At 42.0% G+C, this 23,460-nt stretch overlaps 6 protein-coding genes across 6 annotated transcripts; 4 read left to right on the top strand and 2 right to left on the bottom strand.

Moving 5' to 3' along the window:
* Window positions 1-559: 559 nt before the first annotated feature.
* LOC108067530 (bifunctional phosphoribosylaminoimidazole carboxylase/phosphoribosylaminoimidazole succinocarboxamide synthetase-like) lies at window positions 560-1,881 on the bottom strand. The gene has a single exon (XM_017156578.3). The coding sequence runs from the start codon at window positions 1,864-1,866 to the stop codon at window positions 625-627; it is 1,242 nt and encodes a 413-aa protein (XP_017012067.2). The 5' UTR covers window positions 1,867-1,881; the 3' UTR covers window positions 560-624.
* Window positions 1,882-4,150: 2,269 nt separating this feature from the next.
* Window positions 4,151-5,480, top strand: LOC108067533 (nucleoside hydrolase-like). The gene is made up of 2 exons (XM_017156581.3): window positions 4,151-4,399; window positions 4,650-5,480. Exons 1-2 carry the CDS (start codon window positions 4,175-4,177, stop codon window positions 5,475-5,477), a joined length of 1,053 nt encoding a protein of 350 aa, XP_017012070.2. The 5' UTR covers window positions 4,151-4,174; the 3' UTR covers window positions 5,478-5,480.
* Window positions 5,481-7,409: 1,929 nt separating this feature from the next.
* Window positions 7,410-8,693, top strand: LOC108067554 (nucleoside hydrolase-like). The gene is made up of 2 exons (XM_017156632.3): window positions 7,410-7,637; window positions 7,815-8,693. Exons 1-2 carry the CDS (start codon window positions 7,413-7,415, stop codon window positions 8,661-8,663), a joined length of 1,074 nt encoding a protein of 357 aa, XP_017012121.1. The 5' UTR covers window positions 7,410-7,412; the 3' UTR covers window positions 8,664-8,693.
* A 26-nt stretch (window positions 8,694-8,719) lies between these two features.
* On the bottom strand, window positions 8,720-13,112 carry Oatp33Eb (Organic anion transporting polypeptide 33Eb). The gene is made up of 5 exons (XM_017156631.3): window positions 12,901-13,112; window positions 12,648-12,836; window positions 11,759-11,915; window positions 9,766-11,063; window positions 8,720-9,622 (listed from the first exon to the last, which is right to left on the bottom strand). Exons 1-5 carry the CDS (start codon window positions 12,965-12,967, stop codon window positions 8,841-8,843), a joined length of 2,493 nt encoding a protein of 830 aa, XP_017012120.2. The 5' UTR covers window positions 12,968-13,112; the 3' UTR covers window positions 8,720-8,840.
* Window positions 13,113-14,111: 999 nt separating this feature from the next.
* On the top strand, window positions 14,112-16,279 carry LOC108067536 (V-type proton ATPase subunit S1). The gene is made up of 5 exons (XM_017156584.3): window positions 14,112-14,270; window positions 14,328-14,433; window positions 14,487-14,736; window positions 15,147-15,773; window positions 15,954-16,279. The coding sequence occupies exons 1-5, from the start codon at window positions 14,173-14,175 to the stop codon at window positions 16,163-16,165; spliced, it is 1,293 nt and encodes a 430-aa protein (XP_017012073.2). The 5' UTR covers window positions 14,112-14,172; the 3' UTR covers window positions 16,166-16,279.
* Window positions 16,280-17,290: 1,011 nt separating this feature from the next.
* Oatp33Ea (Organic anion transporting polypeptide 33Ea) lies at window positions 17,291-22,913 on the top strand. The gene is made up of 7 exons (XM_044394899.2): window positions 17,291-18,786; window positions 19,122-19,363; window positions 19,424-19,676; window positions 20,378-20,871; window positions 20,944-21,137; window positions 21,463-22,142; window positions 22,431-22,913. The coding sequence occupies exons 1-7, from the start codon at window positions 18,567-18,569 to the stop codon at window positions 22,592-22,594; spliced, it is 2,247 nt and encodes a 748-aa protein (XP_044250834.1). The 5' UTR covers window positions 17,291-18,566; the 3' UTR covers window positions 22,595-22,913.
* The last annotated feature ends 547 nt before the right edge of the window (window positions 22,914-23,460 follow it).

The following is a 23,460-nucleotide window of genomic DNA, read 5'->3' as shown; positions in this document are numbered from 1 at the left end:
CAGTAAACCGAATGACTTCGTTTCTTTTGTTTTAAATTTTCTCAAACCTCTTCTTTCAATAACATTTGTTTTAAGCGTTTATTTTTGTTTATAAAATTGTCAGTTGACTTTTAATTTAACCGTTTTTCATTTAGAAAAACTTAGAGAGAGATAGAAGCTGCGAAGTGCGATTTTGACTGGCGCATATATTAAAATTAAAAGAATTAAAAGAAGGAAGGCAATACTCTAATATATTTTTTTAATGTTGTTTTTATTTACAAAAAATTAAATTTTACTTATGCCCTATGTTTTTAATTTGCGTTTTTTTCTACACTACGTTTCTACCAACTTTTATTTTACACTACTTTACTTTACATAACATCCCAAAAGTATGCTATATAATTTTTAATTAGCAAAATTGTAGATGAAATCCAACTTTGGTTTATGCTGTTTAAGATAGGAATGAATTTAAGAAAAGTGTATCCGATATATACCGTATCTATGATGTGAAACCCTGTTTATTTGGATACGATGTTTAAAAATTGGATCAAAAGAAGTTGTTTAAAATTTGACAATACATGATGATGCTTACACTTGAAGGTGAGATAGGCTTAATATAATTGAGATAAGATATTAAGGCTTCTCTCAGCAGTCGCGAACTTGTCGCTGATCTGTATCGGCTTTTTTAAGGGCAATTATATTGTTTAATTGTTTGACGCGCAGCTTGGACCAAACCATAAAGTTATCTAGCCCCAGAATGGATGCCGTGTGTAGAGCGGCTGCTTCCGGATGGAGATCATAGCCCAGATTCAAGCTGCTCTTGGACTGAAGTGGCAGACAATCGATCACTGGACAACTGGTGTTGCCCGAAAGCAAGGAGCTCAATCCATTTGATCGCCCAGCAACGGTCACAAAAACCAGCTTACCCGTTGTCGCTTCGTATTCCCGGAGAATGCGCAGCGTTTCCTCAGGATCTTTAAAACCGCAACTCACGCGGAGCTGTACATTCAGACCCAATGACCGACAGCGGGATGCAATCTGTAAGCCATGTGCAGTGTCGGAAGCACTTCCCATTAGCACCACCACCAGATGATCCTTGGGAGCCACCATAGACGTCAATTGATCCACCACCCAGGAATAGTTTTGTTTCACTTGGTCCAAATCACTATCGGTTACTGCCGTCAGATTTATATAGACGGTTTTATCCACCATGAGTCGTTTCTCGCCAGCTGGCCAAATGCGCCACGTATCGGAATCTATAATGTCCGCTAGCAATATGTTTCCATCATCGTCCACGCCGAACTCCACTTTCATGTCGACGAGGGTGCAGTTCTTCGTTTGCCAAGCTCTCTCGAGGATCTCGAAGACCAGAAGGGATGTGCGTCTCATCAGCTGCACTTCATCTCGGCCAATTACTAGACCATTCAGTTTGAACTTAGAGGCGTAGATTTGCTCGTCGCACCACAGGGGATCGTGACTAGCGTCGTCCTTGAAGCAAGTCTCCTGTTTGGGAGGCGCAAATCGATAGCCCTCGGGCACTTCGGGATTTAGTTTGATGAAGGATCCAGTGGCCAAGCGACGAGTCACCCACTCAATTGGTATCATCTGGCACTTGCGGGCTATGAAGGCCTGTTCGCCACACTGATCCACGAAAGCGGTGCGAATTCCCGCCTTGTTGAGTAGCCGAAAAACCAGTCCATTGGTGGTGTTGGAGATTGCCGCCTTGCCCCGAAGCTCATGGGCCTTGAGTCCATCGAAGGCTGTGATGCGATCCTTGTTGAGCAGCAGACATAGTCCCGGATGATCGGGCAGGTCGTACACCTTCTTGGTCTTTCCCTCAATCAGAATCCTGCCGAGCTGGTAGCCTTCAATGGACGTGGTAGACATTTTGGCAAGCGTCGAAAACTATAGTTTAAACCACTTTTGCGCTCCGCTTTATAAACGAAATATTGCAATATAAATCTTATCAAAAGTAGACCCAAAATAGTGAGATAAATGTAAAAGGCTTCCGCCACATGTCGAACCATGTCGTAAAATTTATAAACGTTATAAATTTTACGAAGGCTATGAAATAATTGATGAGATGCTCGCACACGTGGTAAGAAGAAATTTTTGCTACTCATTATTATACACCCAAAAAAAAAATCAAAAGTGTTAACTCTCTAAGCGTTGTATTAAAAATATACAAGATGTAGTATACAAAATTGGTATTGACCTAATACTAAATAATACAAATTCTATACTCAGTAGTATTAATGTCGTATGAAATATTATAACCTTAATATTTTGTAGATTCATTTCTATACCGAAAGTTTCAATTTCATCTTATTGATGCAAATTTGACACTTAATAGTGTAGAAATCATGTAACAATAATTTCGTTTTTATGACTTTTTTTTTGGGTGTAAGATAAGTTTAAGGCTACGCTGTAGGTCACGGCTAAGCCTATTATAGATAAGAATTTAGTGTCACCCTGACCGCAAAATAATATAGCTCAAACCTCAAACCAAAGCATTAACACTTTGCAACAAAATATCTTTTTTAGTTGGTCAGCGCAAACAACACTACAATCTTAAATTAAAATCCGAAAACACAAGCTCTTATAGCTTTCAAGATCTCTAGTTTTCAGCGTATGTTGCATTTAAGTAAATTTGTTTATTGTTCAAGCATGAACACTTTTTATACCCTTGCAGAGGTGTATTATAATTTCAGTCGGATGTTTGCAACGCAGTGTAGGAGACGTTTCCGACCACATAAAGTATATATATTCTTGATCAGCACCAATAGCCGAGGTATCTAGCCATGTCCGTATGTCCGTCTGTCCGTTTCTATGCGAACTAGTCTCTCAGTTTTAAAGCTATCGCGATGAAACTTTCCCAAAAGTCGTCTTTCTATTGCAGGTAGTACTATATCTTAAAGCTCCCATACGAAAAATCAATCAAATATAAGAAAATTCATTGTAACTTTGCAGCAAAAAGGCGTTTTGATTTCTGACAACTTAAAAAGGTATTTATTTTATCTGCAAGGGTATATAAGCTTCGGCTGGCCGAGGCTAGCTTCCTTTCTTGTTATTATATATTTGTGTAAACCATAACGTTTGGAGGTCGATTGCAAGATGTTTAAAACATTAATGTTTTTGCATATTATCAAATTGTATAGATTGTAAGTCAAATTTGAAAACGACACACCTAATCTTGCTGGCCCTTGGCAGAATGTTGAAACATGAACACTAGGGCGGTCCACATTTGTATGGAAATTTTTAAGGTCCTACTCTCACCCGCGTATACGGTGCGCATTGTGGTATTCAAGGTATACCAAAAGACAATTTTTAAAAAAATCATGTTTTAGGGTCTGCGAATTGGTTTTAAAGTTTATCACCCATACGCAGTGTTGCCTTCGATCAAAAAGTTTTTCTGATCAAGGTGGCACAGATAACAACAATTCAGCTGATGTTTTGCTCTCCTTTTTTTTTAACAATTATTCCAAAGAAATTTATAATTTGACAAGACAAGAAATGGGAGAGCAATTTTTTTCGACCAAATTCGAACTGTTATACATGTCGTATGAGTAATTTTAAAGCAAACTTTGAAGACGTTTCGCATGGTCTAAATCTCGAAAAAAAAAATTTTTTTGTTTTCACATACATTTTTTGCATACTTTAATGTACCATGTTAAGGGGTGAGAAAAGAATTTCATTTTTTGGACCGCCCTAATGAACACGTTTTATAGATATATTTGTGTAAGCCGTATTTTACAATGAGGTCATAAATTGTAAGCCGACTATGGAATGTCCCAAGAAGGGCGATAACAGATGTGCACTATAAAATCCAAAGATATGCAGGTATGTCTGCATGGGTCATTAGATAATTAAAATAAGATTCTCATGTTAGCTACGAAAGAGTTGAATACTAATAAAGAAATCAGTTTGAAATAGTAACTCAACAAATGAAGACGTCCTTATTTCGGGTCGCTCTATTCATTAATATTTTTATAAAGTCAGGAGAAAATCGAGGAAACTGTCGCTTTGCTGCACTCCATTTAGGTGAGTAACGCGAATATAATAGCCAAAGCTTCGACTATTCTCTATTGTTTATTTTATTTTTAATGTGAATAACCGCAAAATATTCTTTTATCAAACATGTTATCAACTGAAATTATATATAAAGCGAGTGACTAGCCGTGTGCTGTCCACAGTCATGGACAACGACACAAAAGGTTTGGAACGCTTGGTGGTCTTCGACTGCGATATTGGATCGGATGATGCTTGGGCCTTGGCTCTTTTGCTACGGGGAGAACGGTTGTCCTTACCTGGAGGAAAACGGTGCAAGGTGGTGGCGATAACTTGTGTCCAGGGCAATACGGATGTGGAGAATGGCACACAGAACGCCCTGAGAATACTAAACTTACTGGAGAGGCGGGATGTAAGTTTCTACCTTATACACATTTTCAATTAATAATTATCAAGTTTTACATAAAAGTGTTAATGTCGCGATAAAAAGAAAATTATATAGCCACAGTAAACATTGTTAATATTTGAACGGAAAGTAAACCCCTTACTGTTCTTTCTTGAAGGTGATGATTTTATTTTTATATGTCCTTTTGTATCTAGGTGTGGTAATATTTTTCTTGGTATCAAAATTAGTAATATTTTCAATTTGTTCCATCAAATAGGTTCCAGTTTTTAGGGGCTGTGCCAATCCCATTATACCTCGAACATGGCAGGACCAATCTCGCTTCCATGGCATCGATGGCTTAAAGGACGTGGGCGACTATCCGGATGTGAGTGATCTGCAGGAACAACTGCAGCAGGAGCACGCCGTGAACGCCATGTACCGGTTGGCTTGTCTGAATCCGAAACAAGTGGACTTTCTGCTGTGTGGACCGCTCACCAACTTTGCCAACTGCATTAACCTCTATGGGGATGCCTTCTTAGAGAAGATTGGTGGGGTGTTCATCATGGGGGGAAATATCTATGGCCGCGGCAATGTCATGAAGTGTGCCGAATTTAATTTCATGATGGATCCCGAGGCGGCTCACATAATTTTGGAGCGATTGAAAGAACCAGCGCTAATTCTGCCCTGGGAACCCAGTGTCGAAGACAGCTTTTATTTGACACTGGACTGGAGGCTAAATGTCTTGGGGTCTGTGGAGCACCCCTTTGTAAAACTGCTGACCAGAGTTGAGCGAGCAATGATGGAGCCTCGTGGCATCAAGAAATGGCTCAATCCCGACGCCGCTCTCGCAGCTGCCTATCTTTTCCCAGAGGCGATGATTGCCGAGCAACTGGAGTACCATGCCACAGTGGAATTAGCCGGAGTCCACACTCGTGGCCAGATGGTACTAGATCATCTGCGAGGACGTCGGGTGGATGTCATTCATGGAAAGAAGAGCAATGTTCGGATCATAACACATCTCAATAAAGAGCCTTTTCGTACTATTATGTCCTGGACGGGATTTCTACCAGGAGCAGATATTTCAAAGCTGTGCAAGCAGGAATAAACTCACTCCCAAAATGTATCTTATTCTTTATTTCCTTCAACTCAAACTATTAGAATTTCAGCAATCTCCATTATTTTCCTTCAGGGTATCAGATCACAATAAATCTAAGGTGACGACAAGAAAACAGTCATTAAAAAGATAAAAGGTTAGGTGTTCTTGATAGTTGCCTTTAAATTATATTTTCCTAGTGTAAAAACAACTATCAATGCAATAAGATATAATTCTAGCGGGTATTAAAATTTTAATATTAAAGGTGACTAGCCTGTGATAAATAGTGAAATCTGGTAACAACACATGCCAATAGAAAACTTGTGTAAAATGTATCACTTCGGGCATGGACAAAAAAGTTAACTAGTTAAAAAAAATACTTTTTTAATTTGTTTATTTGCTTTGTTTTTATTAAAACTATTTACGTTGCAAATTTTATTAAATATTTAAAGTAAATATTAAATTTGGTAAATCCAGAACTATCATTTTATTTTATTTAAATTGATTTTCAGTAGTTTTATTTTATTCAAATTATAGGTAGCCGTTTTTATTTGACCTATATTTCGTCATCAGCTTGGCAAATGAAAAAGGTAGCATAATCACATGAAGCGTCATTCATTTGTCCGTTATGCAAAATAACACAGTGCTCTATTCCATAATTGTTATTGGGCTCGAACATTTTCCAGTTCAGATATGTAGCTGCCTTACCGGTGACAGCAGATACAAACTCGCCTTCATGGTCCCTATCGTTGATGCCAAGCCAGTAATTAGTATCCTTTTTGAGTTTCGCAGCAATGGCATTTAGATCTACCTTGTTTTTGATCGAAGCCAGGTAGCCTCCCATTTGCCTACAGGTGTTTGCAGCTCCAGTCCAATCTAGCCTAATTTCATTTTCTATGTAAAAATACCTAGAGTCGATTTTTTCGAACTTCGGCGGGATATTTGAAGGGTTATTGAAACTAGTTTCCTGAGTAATTCCTTGATTTCTGTTTGTCAAAAGCAACTGCACTTGATTTTGTAACGCCTGAACTTGACCTTCCATATTGCTTTGGTGGACTTCCATCTTTCTCTGTAGTTCCAGTAGACCCGCTTGGATTTTCACCTCGAAGTCTTTCTTCGTGATAAACGTGGCCTGCTGCTCTGCTTGTATCCTATCCACCTTCTTATTTAGTAAGAGTTGATTGCGATAGAGTTGGTCCGGTAGACTAACTGCCCACGATCCTTGGCAATTAAGGACAATGAGCGAGCATAGGAAAAAATTTGCAGGCCACACCATTCTGATTAAGTATAACCACTTGAAGATAGGTTTTAGAACGTACTGAAATCTTGTTCTTTGTTGAAGTAAGCAAGAAGACTAGAATAATGCTGATAAGAGGACGAAGTCATAAAAATGTTTGTTATCAAAATCCTGAAATTCCCCAAGCGTGAATGTCAATTAAATCAAAAAAATGAGATTCTGGGAATTTCCAGCAAATAATATGATTCACAGAATCCAACCAAACTAAAAATAAAAAAAATTGGATTAAATAAAAATACACGTTTGTTATATATGCTGTGAATTTATTTTCGGTTTTTAAGTGCAACTAAAGAAAATAACCCAGTTTGCATAAAAGTATTATACCTAGCGAAATACTAGCGATACTCTATAGCAGCGGTCGGCACACACATACCATAACATTTTGTTTAATATTTGTATGAGTAAATTGCATTGGGCAGATCATAAGAGTTTGTGTGCAGACCGGGGTTCTACAGTACACGGGAGCGAGCAGCGGCTGGGCAGAACAAAACCCTATGCTCACTTAATAGGGCGCTGCCGACCGCTGCTCTATACTATAGCTTTCTACACTTTCGACCGCAGAAAAAGCCTTTATCAAAACTGTAAGTGATAGAAACTGCAACTAAATTCATATAAAATGGCAATGTTTAGCAGTTAGTTTTGTGGTAGTCATGGACAAAGACGCAAAAGTTTTGGAGCGCTTGGTGGTCTTCGACTGCGACATTGGATCGGACGACGCTTGGGCCATGGCCATCTTACTAAGGGGAGAACTATTAACCCTACCTGGAGGAAAACGATGTAAGGTAGTTGCAATCACGTCTGTCCAGGGCAATACGGATGTGGAGACTGGATCCCAAAACGCCCTGAGAATCCTCAGCTTACTGGACAGGCGGGATGTAAGTCTAAAATTTTAGCTAACATACATACATCGTATTGAAAAGTACTTTATTAAGTGTTATATAATAATCTTCAGTTTAAGTTTCGAAATCCCGTTCATTCAGATGATTTATTTTGATACTCAATATGGTAAACTGTTAATTCTATTTTCTTTTCCATTTTATTCCGTCAAATAGATTCCAGTTTTTAGGGGCTGTGCCAATCCCATAATACCTCGAACATGGCAGGACCAATCTCGCGTCCATGGCATTGATGGCTTAAATGACTTAGGCGACTATCCCGATGTGAGTGATCTGCAGGAGCAACTGCAGCAGGAGCACGCCGTGAATGCAATGTACCGGTTGGTTTGCTTGAATCCGAAACAAGTGGACTTTCTGCTGTGTGGACCGCTTACCAACTTTGCCAACTGCATAAACCTCTATGGTAATGCGTTTTTAGAGAAGATTGGTGGGGTGTTCATTATGGGGGGAAATATCTATGGCCGCGGAAATGTCATGAAGTGTGCCGAGTTTAATTTCATGATGGATCCCGAGGCGGCTCACATAACTTTGGAGCGATTGAAGGAACCAGCGCTAATTCTTCCTTGGGAACCCAGTGTCGAAAACAACTTTGGTCTACCAATCGATTGGAGGCTAAATGTCTTGGGGTCTGTGGACCATCCCTTCCTGAAACTGCTGACCAGAGTGGAGAGATACGCGATATTGGCACATAAAAGAACGAAATACTTCAAGCCCGACGCCGCTCTCGCAGCTGCCTATCTTTTCCCAGAGGCGATGATTGCCGAGCAGCTGGAGTACCATGCCACAGTGGAATTAGCCGGAGTCCACACTCGTGGCCAGATGGTACTAGATCACCTGCGAGGACGTCGGGTGGATGCCATCCATGGAAAGAGGAGCAATGTTCGGATCGTAACACATCTCAATAAAGAGCCTTTTCGTACTATTATGTCCTGGACGGGATTTCTCCCAGGAACAGATATTTCAAAACTCTGCCAGCAGGATCAAACAAATTCCCAATCCATTTGAAATGCATTTAAAATCTTGCAAGATGTGATCCTTTTCATCAATACACCATATTTTGTTAACTTTTTGAATGGGATGAAAGATAACTTTATTTGTTCAAATGAATTGAATTGGCACATTGGATCGTTCTTAGGCTAAGGAATGTGGTATAAACACTTTAGAATACTTGGAGGGGCCTCCTCAGAAGTCCGTTTCTGGACTTTGTGGCCTGGCGTCATCGGGATGCGGCTGCTGGTTCGCTTGTGCCACCCTGCTAGCTGGAGGGATCTCCGCCAGAACCTGCGGATGGACTGCTTGGACCTGCGGTTGAACAACCGCTTGTGGCTGGGTGACCACCACATCGTCGGTGTCCACCGTATCCTGGCCCCGGTCCGCCTCCTGTTTGGGAGCCGTGAAGGACTTCAGGTTGCCCAGCTGGCTGCGGACATCCGACTCGGAGAGCAGGTGCAGTGGCACATTGGCCGGGACGGCCAAACGCTTTGGACTGGTGCTGCCGTCATCCGGCTTGCGTCTGTCCGGCGGAAAGACCACCTGCGCATAGGTGACCCCGCTCTCGTTGGGCTCCACAATGCTCTGGGCTCCGCCCGACGAAGTGGTCACCGAACTGGGATTCCTGAAGACCGCCGTCTGTGCGGGATGAGGCTCCTGTGCCTGTGCATCACGGCGCTGCATGGGCGAGGAGGTGGTGGTGGTGGTCACTGGACTGCCGCCGCGAGGAGCACTGGGCGACGTGGTCGCATCCTCGTGCGGAATGGGAGCGTACAGGGAGGGCGTGTAGTTGTTGTCCGTCACCTTGCAGTTGTACAGATTCAAACCCTTGGCGAAGATGTACACGAGAATGTCGAAGAGCACGCTGGCCAGGATCAAGGAGGCGGTCAGGATGTCCAGGATGTTGCCATGCTTGGGCGTCTCTCGCAGCAGACAGCGCTCGTAGTTGGGAGCCCAGTAGACACAGGTAGAACCTACATTTAGAGATATATATTAGTTCATAAGGGATTTTAATCTGCTTTACAGCGCACGTGAGCGTCGAAACGCTAGCAGCGCAGCGGCAGAGAATTCGCCTATCCCGTGCCTCTGCTGATTTTAATGCATTAACTCTACTTACGGGTGACAATATCGTAGCTAAGATGCACTGGTACATAGGCAAAGAGTCCCACGATCATAAGTTCAAAGGCCAGGGCCAATGATTTATCCTGGGGCAGAACGGCTCTCAGGGTGATTAGCGTCTTGCCAATCACACCGACGCCCATCAGAAAGGCCACCGAAATGCTCATGATCTGGAAGATGATGATGGCCGACTGGCAGCTGTTGGCGCTGCAGGCCCCGGCGGTGGCCCTCATCTGGCCGGTGGAGTTCAGCGACTGATCCCCGCTGCAGCTGCAGCCCTCGAACAGCTGAAAGCTGTTGATGGTCGTCTCCTTGGTGCAGCCCGCGTAGCAGGGCGAGAAGTAGGTCACCGCACTGTTCTCCGGACAGACGGGCATGAAGGCCGTCGGGGTGCAGAGGCACTGGCTGGAGCAGTAGGGCTGCTTCAACTTGCCACCCTCCACGCCCGCAATGGCGCCCACATCGCACTGCACGAAGACGAGGCCCACGAAAATGGCCACCAAATGGAGGCTAAGGGCCACATTGATGCCGGTGATCTTGCGAGCCGACAGCTGGGCCTTCGAGATGATCAGGCCACTCACAAGCATGCCCACCGCCATCACCGGCGGCTTGAGGAAGTAGGACACGAAGGCGGACCGCCATTCGGCCGTCAGGCCATCCTGTTCGTTGTAGGGCAGGAAGAAGCGGCTCTGCAGATAGCTCTCCTCCTGCAGGCCGTAGTTCAGCACCGCACTCTGCACGCACATGATGCTCAGCAGGTTGACCATCAGCAGGCGGTTGTTGAAGAGCCGCTTCAGCGATGGCCAGAAGTCGGAGTCATCCAGGTAGGTGGAGAACTGGCTGCCAAAGTTGCGCATATTCGACTGCTCGATGATCCGCTGGGCGGCCTGGTGGATCACCGTCTTGGGCAGCCGCTTGGGAAAGAGTCCCAGAAGTACGGCGCCCACGAATATGAAGGGGGCGAGTATAACCCAGCCCAGCCACCAGCCCACATTGGTCAGACCCACGCCGAGGACCAGGAAGGAGCCCGCCTGCTGGCCAAAGACGCGTGCTGCCAGGGCGGCCGCTATCACCGCCGGACTGTCCTGCGAAAGGGAGTTGTCGTCGATGTAGCTCACGCCCAGGGTGTAGTAGGCCAGCCCACCCATTCCGAGGGCCAGCTGAAGGACGAAGAGCATCGCGAGGGTGAGGCTGCTGCTCTGAGCCTCGGTCAGCGTGAGTCGCTGGAACTGCGCCAGCGATGTGGCGCACAGATTGGCATCCAGCAGGGCGTCCTTCGCCTTGTAGCCCTCGGCACTGCAATAATTAGTCGGGAATTAGGATAGGTAGCATGAAAACTTGTAATTTAAAATTAATGATTATAATAAAATAAAATAAAATAAAATATATGATACAAAAATTAATAAAATGGTTAAAAGTACTTTGTAAACTTCAACTTTGAAATTATTCATTACAATTCTGAGAAAAAAAATAATAAAAGGGACAACATAAAGACGAAAGATTCAGGAAAACATATCAATAAGTTTAGGTTCAAAAAAGTCCTTGACATCCTGACAAAAGCAATGAACTGTAAATTTATAACTAATTTTTATTTGATCCACCGCAATCATCGCACGAATCATTCAAAAATTGTTATGTTAAACCTTTACTTATTTTGGTTACTAACATTAGGCATTTAATTTACCAATAAATAAATTGATGCTTTGTTTACATAAACAAATCGAAAGATTTTAAGCTTCGGAAACACGTGAATTTAATGGAACTGCTGTTATTAAAACTAAAATTTTTAAACACGACTTTAGGTGTCAATTTATACAGTTTGTTATCAGATATTGTAATTGTAAGTACCAATGTTAAAATTTATGTTTATGAATTCCGAAAACTCTTTAAACTTTTTCTAGCTCTAACGACATAACTTCCGATTACAAATTTATTTATTACGTTCTTTCCTCTGATTACACAAGTTATTACAGCAGCTACGAGTTACTCACAAGTTCATGATGGAGGGAATGACGGCCACCACGCAGGTGACTGCCTGCAGCATCAGAGTTCCCACCAGCCATTTGATGGGATGATAGACGTCCGCCCAGTAGGTAAAGGCCAGTGCAAAGACCGCCTGGCACAATCCACTTGCCACCAGCAGCCAGTCTGTGGGTTTTAAAATAGAAAACGTATTAATAGAGCGCTCAGGTGTGCTGCAGAAATGCGTTGGTGAATCCCTGGTAAGCGTAAACCTTATCTAACCCATTCACTGACGGAGATATGACGTATGAGTAACGCGACAGTGGGCAAAGTTATGTCTATATCTAAAGTCGCACTTTAATTGAGGGAAAGCCACTTCCGTTGATAGAGAATTCCTTTGGCGATTTCCAGAAAGTGAATAGAGCTTATTACGATTACGCATTGCGACTCTCTACAAACGATGACGAATAGATATTACCCACCCCAGTAGCACTAAAAACGATTTACCATTGTGAATTTATAAAGGTACCTCTTATATAGCTTTGTTGATTAAATGAACTGGAACATGAGAGATTTCGGGTTTCTCCGGTTTATTATAGAACTATATTGGAATTTATATAGGAAAATAAATAGTAATAATAATACCAAATTATTTTATATTATAATTGAAACATTTTTTATGTATAAAGCAGAACAAATATTATTGTAATATTTTAACAGTAAACCATCCAAGTTTCCCATTCGACCTAGGGGTAACAAGTACTCAGCAACCATACTCATACTATATACAATCGTCAAGAATATCGCAAAACTGATAGCTGAACTGAAATCTCCACGTAGGACCGGGCCAACACCTCAATTATCTTTCCCCGGTCATGTTGGCATTCTCCCGTTTCAGCGATAAGGCCGCTTACTCACCGACTAGCAGCGGACTGTAGCCAAATTGGAAGGCGGCCTGTTTGGCCGAAACGCGGAAGTAGGATTCGCAGGCGCCCTGGAGGGTTCCCGAGATGGCCAGGACCAGGATGAAGGTGCGCAGGCGGGCGTATTTCTGGCACCCGGGACCGCGACACCAGCCCAGACCCTTGATGCCGCAATCGACGCTGTCTGGTTGGGGGTAGAGAATTTTCAATAGATTATAGGGAATCGTTGGGGGATTTGGGTCACCCACCATCGGGTATATTGTTGGCATTGACCGCTATCTGCGATAAATCGGAGTTGCGCGTATTCTGCGCCATATTCGTATTCGATTTTGGATTCGGTTGTGTTCACTTCACTTCACTTCACTCGCTTTTCGTATTGGTTATTGATTACTTTGGTTAGTGGCCCTGGCTCGATGGCATCTTGGCCGCGTTAGGACCGCACTAACGTCTATTCGAAATGGGTAACGAGAGCAAACTGAGGAGCCCCACCTGGCCAGAACCGCTTGCCTCTCTCTCCGACTTTTGTTTGATAAGCCATTTCTTATCTTATCACTATTTGTTTTTTTTTTTTTTGTTCTTAATTGCAACTTTATTGCCGTCGCTTACGCATGCTTTTGAATCGCGGGCAACATGTTGAAGCAACAAGTGCTAGATCGTAATTATAAAATGTATTTTTCTAATTAAATAATTTTAAAGAAATGTAGTGTATTTTTATACCCGTTACTCGTAGAGTAAAAGGGTATACTAGATTCGTGCAAAAGTATGTAACAGCTAGAAGGAAGCGTTTCCGACCCCATAAAGTATATATATTCTTGATCAGGGTCACTAGCCGAGTCGATCTAGCCATGTCCGTCTGTCCGTCTGTATGAACGCTGAGATCTCAGAAACTACAAAAGCTAGAAGGTTGAGATTTCCCACACATATTCTTTGGCTTCCTACGCAGCGCAAGTTTATTTTAGCCGAGCGCCACGCCCCCTCTAACGCCCACAATCGCCCACTAACGATTTTAAAATGGGTCCTGCGCCCACATCTTTAAAGATTTCCGAGAAGTATAAATGCAATTTTGTTGTGTATATTTATACCTATCGAAATGTAGAAGACATTTTTCAAATCGGACCATTCATTAAAAAGTTATACGCAATCAAAAATTATATATCTATCTCCCTCGCACTCCCTTTAGCTGAGTTACGATTATTAGTCGGGACACCAACCCGACACAGCGTTCGCACTCCCTTTAGCTGAGTGACGGGTATTAGATAGTCGGGACAACAACCCGACTATAGCGTTCTCTCTTGTTTTTACTAGTTAACTACTTTTACCAAATATTGAGTAATAATAAAGGGATAATTCTTTTATTAATTTAAAAAATATTTAGCGTAAAATAAACACTGCAGATAATGAAATCCAACTGTTTCCTAACTAGGTCTAGCATATCAAATAAGCAGGCCGGACTTTTATTTCAAAACTTAGCTCAAAGCTACAAATAATATTATCAAGTCAAGTCAAGAGAAATATTCAAGATGTTCTCCTTATTAAGTTTTGTATTGGTAACTAAAATCCTCTTAGTCTCCGCGAAAGTTACCAGTTCACCACCGGTTCTGATCTGGGGTACCGATACGTAAGTTATTGGCACAACTAAAAATAATTATACCTACCCCATACGACCCCTTTGCAGACCCAAAACTACGAGTATCTTTCGCCCAGTGATAACTAAACAGTTTGAAAGGATAATAGCAAATTTGCAGAAGAGCAATATGATAGTGATTTACCTAGCCTCGGAGGTATTTTATCAGGCATACTGTATATTTAGATTCTGAACGCCTGGTTATTTTAGCTAGCCGCCAAGGACATTAACTGCGATGTGTGCTTTCCCTACTTGAGCAAGATCCAGCCCATGAACTACTACAGCCAGGTGGAGGAGCCTCTGAAGGCCGTGGATCGGGTTAGTAGGAAGACGGGAGAGATCTACTGGCACTATCCCGTGATCACGGAGATAAGGAGGCTGGAACTGGAAATGGAGCTTCCTTGCAAACAGGGCCAGATACACGCATTCAGCTTCAACGATCGCAATGTGCTTGCTCACGGTAGGATTATTATAATTAAATTGGAAAACCCTTATTCTGAAACTTAATTTAACTTAACCCCTCTAAAAGTACCTATCCATAGTCGTAGAAAATCCACAAAAATCCACTTTTAAAGACCTATTATCGAAAGTATTAATATAGTTTAAATAAATTTAAAAGATATATCAAAAAGGGGTAATATAATTATAATTATATGTAAGAAATTGCTTAACTAATTTTAAAGAAACAAGTTTATACAAATATTAAATTAAACTATAAATCAAATGGCTTAACTTAAATACATATCAGAACTATTAAAATTATTGAGCTAAACTGAAGAGAACAATGCAATTTCTTAGCTTCAGGGAATAAAATTATATATTTTAACGATTTAATTTGCTATATTTGTAAAGTAATAATGATTATTTCAGACGCTGCCATGGCGATGGCAACCTATCAGTTCAGCGACTGTCCGGTGGTGCATGTGTACACGGCTTACACGGAGGAGGATAGGGCTTTCAGGCGTCGTCAGGCCCAAAAGACGCGACCGGCACCCCTGAAAATGGACCCATCAAAGAGCCTGGGTCCATCGACGAATGTGACCGATTTCGGATTTGGTGAAATGCCGCAACGTTTTAGCTACAGCTTGGTCGACAATATGACCGTTCTGCGTCACGACATGGTCATCCTATCATTCCGTAATATCCTGTGGGCCAAGAAGGAGCGGCCGGGAGCTTGGAACCGCTACAACCGAACGGACGTGGTCCTTCCCCACGGAAGGGAGGAAGTTCAGGTGGGCCTGCTAAACGGCCGAGACATCTACGGAGGCATCGTGCTGGTGATGGACACAAACCGAGGTCCCCTACTCGTAGAGCTGGTTCCCTCGCAGAGCAATTGGTTCCTCACCCGCATTATCTTCGGCAACAACTCGCACTATCTGCGGGATCTCGTGTTCTTCGGTTTTGAATTCAGTCTCTGTTGTACGGACATAACGGGCTATGCCGCGGACACGGAGATCCTCACGTTCTTTGACTTTTACCTGGACATCCTTTGGCGAGGTAAGTGGTTTATCTGGTTAGAAAATAAACAGATATCAGGCCTTTAATATGATATCCGGTTTTAAACAATCGTTATCTTTCATGAACCATTGACTCACAATAACAATGGGCCACAAAATAAGAATATTTTCAAATAATAAAATTCAGATAGTGTAGATATCTAATTATCACTTTTTGCAGATAAGGATAATGGTATGGATCTGAACTACGAGGTGAAACCCTGCTGGAGCTGTTCTATGTTTATGACCCCGACCGTAGCACAGTCCCTTTTCGTGGGCTTGATTATCCTTATACTACTCTGGATGGGCATGGCCATGATACTGAACATCGGGCAGAACAGGATACTCCAAAATGCCAACGATCCTGACCTGCACATCAAGACGGACACCTAGGCGATCCGCAACTGTGGTGGCAACCCTCTGCCCACATGCGGCACCGTAGTCTACACATTCTGCTAATTCACTTGCTTACAATTCTAATCGCTTGGGGTCGTCGACGGGGGGCGGTGGGGAAGGGGGTTAGAGATCGTAATAATAATGTCATTGTCGCGTTCTTTTATTGTCTGTTTTGTGTAGTCATTGCTATTCCGCCTGAACTCTCCACTCAGCCACTCGGACACTCTCCACACGGGGAAAACAAAGAGGTCCGATAAGCCATAGGTTTTCTGCTCTGAGATATGTCCAAAATTTGATTTGCACGTGGGCCAGACCAGCGATGAGAGAACCGATTGTTCCCGCCCTCGGCTTTATGGCCTGATAAAGCTTTATCAGGCTTCGATTGGCACCGAGCGGACACGGCCAGCCGCCTGGGAATTTTAAATTCCATTTCTCAGTTTTACTCGCGCCTCGATTCAGAACGGATCGGCTTTCACTATCTCCGCCACCGCCACCGCCACCACCCACTTAACTGCACTGCATCGGGACTAGTTCCTGGGAAAAGGAACTCGAACGGCTATTTAATTAATCGCATAAGTGCCGATTAGATTGTGTACGGTAAACGAGTGCGACTACCATTTGGAAATTGATAATATGCGCACTATATAGGCAACTCTTCACTCGAGTCTGAAAACGTACGTACACCTGTCTGGTAATCTGATTGTTTGTCATATCGGGGCGGCATTCGTCGTTCGACATTGGGGTAGCTCGTCATGCGGAAGGAACCTCGTAGATGCACTCCATTAATGTCCCCGCCGGTCATCTTTAGATCTCGGGAGCCACTCTTGAGTGGAAATCTTTCTAATTAGACCACCTCTGTAGGGTTTTTTATAGTTGAAAAAAAACGTAGAGATATTTCCAATTATATCCCTTATTTCACGCATAAAGAATTGTTTCCGTTTGGTTCTAATGTTCTAAAAAGTTAAGATGTGCCTAGAAACATTATATTTTACTTTCGATTGGGAATTGCTTGGAAGTGATTTCTAAAAATAATTAGAGTTTAGTCGCCAAATAAATGTCCTTAATAGTTATATAATCAAAAATTAACTTTTGTACCTAGGACTTTCTTTAGGTAAACCAAAACTTTTGACTACCTTTTGGTTGGAAGTAATTTTTTGGGACCTCCATTTATAAATTATATTTTTTATTTAAGAACCTAGTCACCAAAGAAATAAGCTTTAAGCCTTGATAGTTAAAAAATGTAAATAAAATTATAATCTTTTGCTTTTTGGGTGCAAAGGAATTCTTTTCAAATTCTCTAAAATAACCATGACAAATAGGCAGTTACAACTTCAGAGCGCCAAACAGCTTTTTTAACTAATCAATCACTTCAACGTTTCAAATCAAATTGTCGATAAGCCTTCTGTACCAGACAAAATTTATTCTTGGCTTGCCCAATGGCAAATGGAAAGCAGTCAACAAATAAAGTAACCATGAAATTGTCTGAGTCACAATAAAAGAGGTTGATAACCAAGAAATTACATTATGGAACGTATAATTCTCACATCAGTTTGGTTGTAATCTGAGTTCATTAAACTGATTTCAGTTAATGGTTGTAGGTCCGAGTAAAAACAAAATACCGCAATTATGATTGATTATAAAATTACTACAGTTCCAAAACTGGAACCCTAGACTTCAAAGTGCGTGCAGGTCCTTATTTCTTATTTCTTCAGATATATTTATTTTCGGACTGATTTTGTGGCCTGTCATAGTGATTAGTTACATAGTTCGTCTACAGATCTTATCTGACCCCTTCGATACAAACTACGATAAGATTTTTTTTGGAGGCAACTCTGATAAACGAAGGGAATGATTCTGGTGATTTGGCTGGTGGTATGATCAGTAAATAATAAAAGATGTCTAAGTGGTCATCGTTATGCGGTAAATATAGGTGTTTATAAAAGCTACCCGGACCATATAGATATGGGTTTATTTTGCAACACCGGCTTATCTAATCGTCTCGGCCTAGACCCAATGTGATCTTGAGTAGGCGCTATTATCGTCGATTCTTAATCAATACCGCGAATTTCCCTATCGACAACTTTTATAAGCCCTAAACGATATTTGAAGATTTCGTGATCCGGAGAGTCATGATTACGGGAGTGATTTTCAATCGAGCGAGAGCATGGTGAAATTCCCTCTCGGAGAAGGGAACTTTTCCACTAAGAATTAATGCAACTTGATTTACAAGGGTCGGTCCCTTTTCTCTGTCCATTGCAGACTGTTTGCTATCACTCCTCTATTACACTATCTACCTGGAAGCCGAGTCCGCAATCTAATCGTACCGAAATCGATGGTTCGCTGACTGGCACAGACAAGACACTAGCATCCCGCAGTTGGAGGCGCCACGGAATCGAAGATGACGGAAGTGAAGCGTCGGGGCTCGAATGTCCCGCCCGGGCACTACTTGTGCGGTATGGCCAACTGGCATCCGGCCTGGCTGCAGAAGTACGCCACCACCAAGATGTTCATGGGCGTCTACGGACTGCTCGGCACCATCCAGGCCATGTCCTACATGTACTTCATCGTCACCCTCACGACGATAGAGAAGCGCTTCAAGATTCCCAGTCAAACAACAGGTAATGTTTAGAGATAAATATATATTGAATTTAGCATCTTTGTCTTATAGCATACATTTTCAAGACATCATTTTGTTAAAATATAAACATGTTTAATATAATAATATATAACAATGATTATTTTATTTATTTAGTAATATTTAAAATTATTTAAGAAATTACCAAAGGTGCTTAAAAATGTGCTTTCTTGACTCTTGTTTCTATCTTGTTTCATTCTATAATGATCTTTTAGCTTTACAGAATTAAATTACTTCAAAAAAATCTTATTAACTTTCTAGTGGTATTACATAATTATTTAATTTAACTTAATACTAAATTTGCCATAATATTCGCAGGTATTATTCTCAGCGGCAATGAAATCTCGCAGATCATGCTGTCCCTTATCCTGTCCTATATCGGTGGTCAGCGGAATCGTCCTCGTTGGATCGCCTGGGGCATCGTCTTCTGCGGTCTGTCCTGCTACATTCTCGTCCTGCCGCACTTTATCTATGGGGCTGGTCACGAGGTGCTGCAGTTCACCAAGGAGTACCAGGATAGCCTCCTGAATAGGACATCTGAAGCGGGTCAGCCCCTGTTGGTGGGTTACTCTTTCCATTATCTATTACTAGCTTTTTTTACGAAATGCACCTTCCCGTAGAATATCTCCTCTGTCCAAACCGAGCGACTCTGTGGAGCGGGCAAAACGGAGGATGACTGCGACGATCTCTTCTCCTACGTGCCATTGGTGCTAATCTTCGTCTCTCAGTTTGTTCTGGGTGTGGGCAACACCATGTACTTCTCCCTGGGTCAGACGTATCTCGACGACAACGCCAAGAAGACAAACACTCCTTTAATGTTAGCCGTGGCCATGGCCTTGAGGATGATTGGTCCTGCCGTGGGATTCTTTTTCGGTAAGCTATGAAATATAGTTATACCCGTTACTCGTAGAGTAAAAGGGGTATACTAGATTCGTGCAAAAGTATGTAACAGCTAGAAGGAAGCGTTTCCGACCCCATAAAGTATATATATTCTTGATCAGGGTCACTAGCCGAGTCGATCTAGCCATGTCCGTCTGTCCGTCTGTCCGTCTGTCTGTCTGTCTGTCTGTCTGTCTGTCCGTCTGTCCGTCTGTCCGTCTGTATGAACGCTGAGATCTCAGAAACTACAAAAGCTAGAAGGTTGAGATTTCCCACACATATTCTTTGGCTTCCTACGCAGCGCAAGTTTATTTTAGCCGAGCGCCACGCCCCCTCTAACGCCCACAATCGCCCACTAACGATTTTAAAATGGGTCCTGCGCCCACATCTTTAAAGATTTCTGAGAAGTATAAATGCAATTTTGTTGTGTATATTTATACCTATCGAAATGTAGAAGACATTTTTCAAATCGGACCATTCATTAAAAAGTTATACGCAATCAAAAATTATATATCTATCTCCCTCGCACTCCCTTTAGCTGAGTTACGATTATTAGTCGGGACACCAACCCGACACAGCGTTCGCACTCCCTTTAGCTGAGTGACGGGTATTAGATAGTCGGGACACCAACCCGACTATAGCGTTCTCTCTTGTTTTATATCTCTTATATCTCTTCCATTTCCTTCGTATTTTAGGCTTCTTGTCACTGAATACCTTTATCGATCCGAGTAAGACTCCTCTGATCGACAGAAAGGATCCTCGATGGCTGGGAGCCTGGTGGCTTGGCTGGGTTATCCTGGGCACATTGATGTGTTTGTTCTCTGGCCTGATCGGCCTCTTTCCCAAGCAGCTACCCAAGATCCACGACACCCCAAGGACCAACTCCCACTTGCCACTGGCGCTGCGTCAGACGAAGGAGGAGCTCAAGCGGGAGGAGAACCTTTCGTTGAGCAGCCGCTTCTCCTCGAACGCCGCTCTGGACACAATTGGAGCAGCTGCGGGGGCCAACGCCGAGCTGCCGAAACTCAAGGATTTCCCACGCGCCCTCATGCGATTGCTTCGCAACAAGCTGCTGATCTTCAACATTATCTCGGGAGTCTTCTACATCCTGGGTGCCTCCGGGTTCATGACTTTTCTCACCAAATATATGGAGGTGCAGTTCCACATGGATGCCCAGAGTGCCACCATTGTGAGTTTATTACTAATAGGTTCTTTATTTTTTAAAAAAACATTTTAATTTGGCTTTCCAAACTCTTTTTAGATCGTTGGTCCCATTTCCATTATGGGCATGGTCATCGGTTTGATTGGCTCCGGTATGGTGCTGTCCAAGAAGAAGCCCCACGTGAGCAAGGTGCTTATGTGGAACGTAATCGTTGGCGGGGTCTCCATTTTGGGGCAGATCTCATATGCCTTCCTTTACTGCCCAGACACCTTCTCCATGACCCACGTGGGACAGTAAGTATCTTAAAGAGAATGTTTTGATAAGCTACTATTTATATTTACTCCAGTAGAATTTTTTTAAACTTGTATAATACTTTTTTTGAAATGTATTAATATCTTATATTAATATTAAATATTTTACTTTGAGGGTGGTTTTCTTATCCACATGTTAAGTTTAAAGTAGGCTTTAAACTCTGAATTCCCATACACTTTCAAAAGTTAAACTTTAAATTTAAATTGCAGACGAGAAAGCGGAACTCAATAAATTATAAGAAATTTATTTTTAAAATTTCTAAATGTTGTTCCACATCTATAACTTGTACTCCTTTTTTTACCACAGGCTGAACCTGACTAGTTCCTGCAACTCAAACTGCTCCTGCGAAGGAATCACCTACACGCCCGTTTGCCACGAGCCGACGGACACCACCTTCTTCTCGGCCTGCCATGCGGGATGCCGCGCATACAATGCCACCTCCAAGTTGTACGAGGATTGCAGTTGTATGGCCAATTATAAGCCTCCAACCAGTGCGTCCCAGCGGCTGCTCAATCTACTGTTACCCACTCAAGAACCGGAACTGGATAGCACCACCGATTTCGACGGCTATCTAGGCGGTGTGCCCCTGCTCAATGACGACGGTGACTTCGAGGAGGAGCTGCTGTCCAGGACCACTAGATCCACTTCCGATTCGGTGCTCCGGCCGGGTATCTGCACAAAGAACTGCAACTGGAGCTTTTGGGCCTTCTCCATCACCTCGATGATCGTCAGCTGGTTCGGTTCGTCCGGTCGAGTGGGCAACGTCCTGGTAAACTACCGAGCCGTGGCCCACGAGGACAAGTCCTTCGCTCAGGGACTGGCCCTGATGATGATCAGCTTGCTCGCCCTGATCCCCGGACCCATCATGTTCGGCCGCCTTATCGATTCCACGTGTCTGGTGTGGACGAAGACCTGCAATGGCAATGGCAACTGCCAGTTGTACGATCAGACCCGCTTCCGTTACTCCCTCAACTTTTTGTCATGCAGTAAGTTTATAAAGTTTTATTTTATTCTACGGTAATCTATTTCCAAAACCAATTACTTTTGCTCTTGAAATAATAAAATGTTGTGAGGAAAGATTGGTCTCCATCCAATTTTAAGACACATTTTTTACCTTCCTTAGATTTTCACTATTTTAGTTTCTAATTAAAATTAAATCTTCAATTTAAATTAAAGACTAAATAAGATAAAATAGTTATGCTAAATGTTTTAAGAAAATTTTGGTTTCAAAAAAGTTTTCACATCTAATTACTAAACAAATTCTACAATTTCAGTGCTTACTTTAATGGGACTCTTCTTTGATTACCTTGTTTGGTATTATGGACGCACTCTGGACATTTATGGCGACAAGGAGGCTAAAGAAGAGGAGCGGGCCAATAGAAGGGACCAACCCATTACTCCGCTGCTGGCCAAGAAATCTGACCAGGAAGAATACTAAGAGGGCAACCCATCCGTGATACTCAATTATAAGGAGTAGATTCATATGATACGCACCAATTCCGAGTATTTAATAAAAGCAAAGCACATTTTTAGAGTAAGTTCCTGTTAACAAAAGAAGAGAAAGATCGGACGAAGCCAACAATCCAAAGCCATATGTACAAAACCCGCTCTTCGATAGGATTTTCGTTATTGGATTCGCACTATCCTATGTCATATTTCAGTGTACAATTGTTAATTATTTTTATTACGTGCTAAGTTCAGTTAACTGTACCATAATTAGTTTAATAAATAAAAACTAAAAGAATTTATTTGTATGTACATACCTAATAGGTATTACCTATGTATATAAATATAAATGTTTAACCAAAAATATGTTTATCTTTTCAATAAGGAGGACGAATTAAAAAATGTAATTTATTTACACGGGTGTCTTTGCTTTCTTTAAAATCAATAATAATTCAGAACTGCTGATTTCCTTGCAGTTAAAAGAAATTGAAAAGTTTAATCGCGAGATCCCTGATCAAAAATATAAATATTTCGGATCGCTTTCTTCTACCTGTTACATATTTTCTAACAAATACATCATACCGTTTTATTCTTCGAGTAACGGGTATAAATATAATGCAATACCCAACTCAGCCATCCTTTGCATTGTTTTACAGTCCAGACATAAATAAAACCTCTGAATTTGTTTCGTGTAGGTCTTCATCTTTTTTTTTAATTTTTCATTTCTGTTTTATTGATAAAAAATGTTCAAATTTATGCAGATCGTTTGTTTTTTCCATTTCATACGTATATGTATAATAATAATACATTTGAATTTCGTTTTTTGTATAAATATTCCCGTTTTGTCTATATAATTTC

Source organism: Drosophila takahashii, chromosome 2L, assembly GCF_030179915.1.
Source record: "Drosophila takahashii strain IR98-3 E-12201 chromosome 2L, DtakHiC1v2, whole genome shotgun sequence".
NCBI lineage: Eukaryota > Metazoa > Arthropoda > Insecta > Diptera > Drosophilidae > Drosophila > Drosophila takahashii.
Note: the sequence above shows the minus strand (reverse complement) of the source record. Positions and strands in the feature narration are given on the sequence as shown.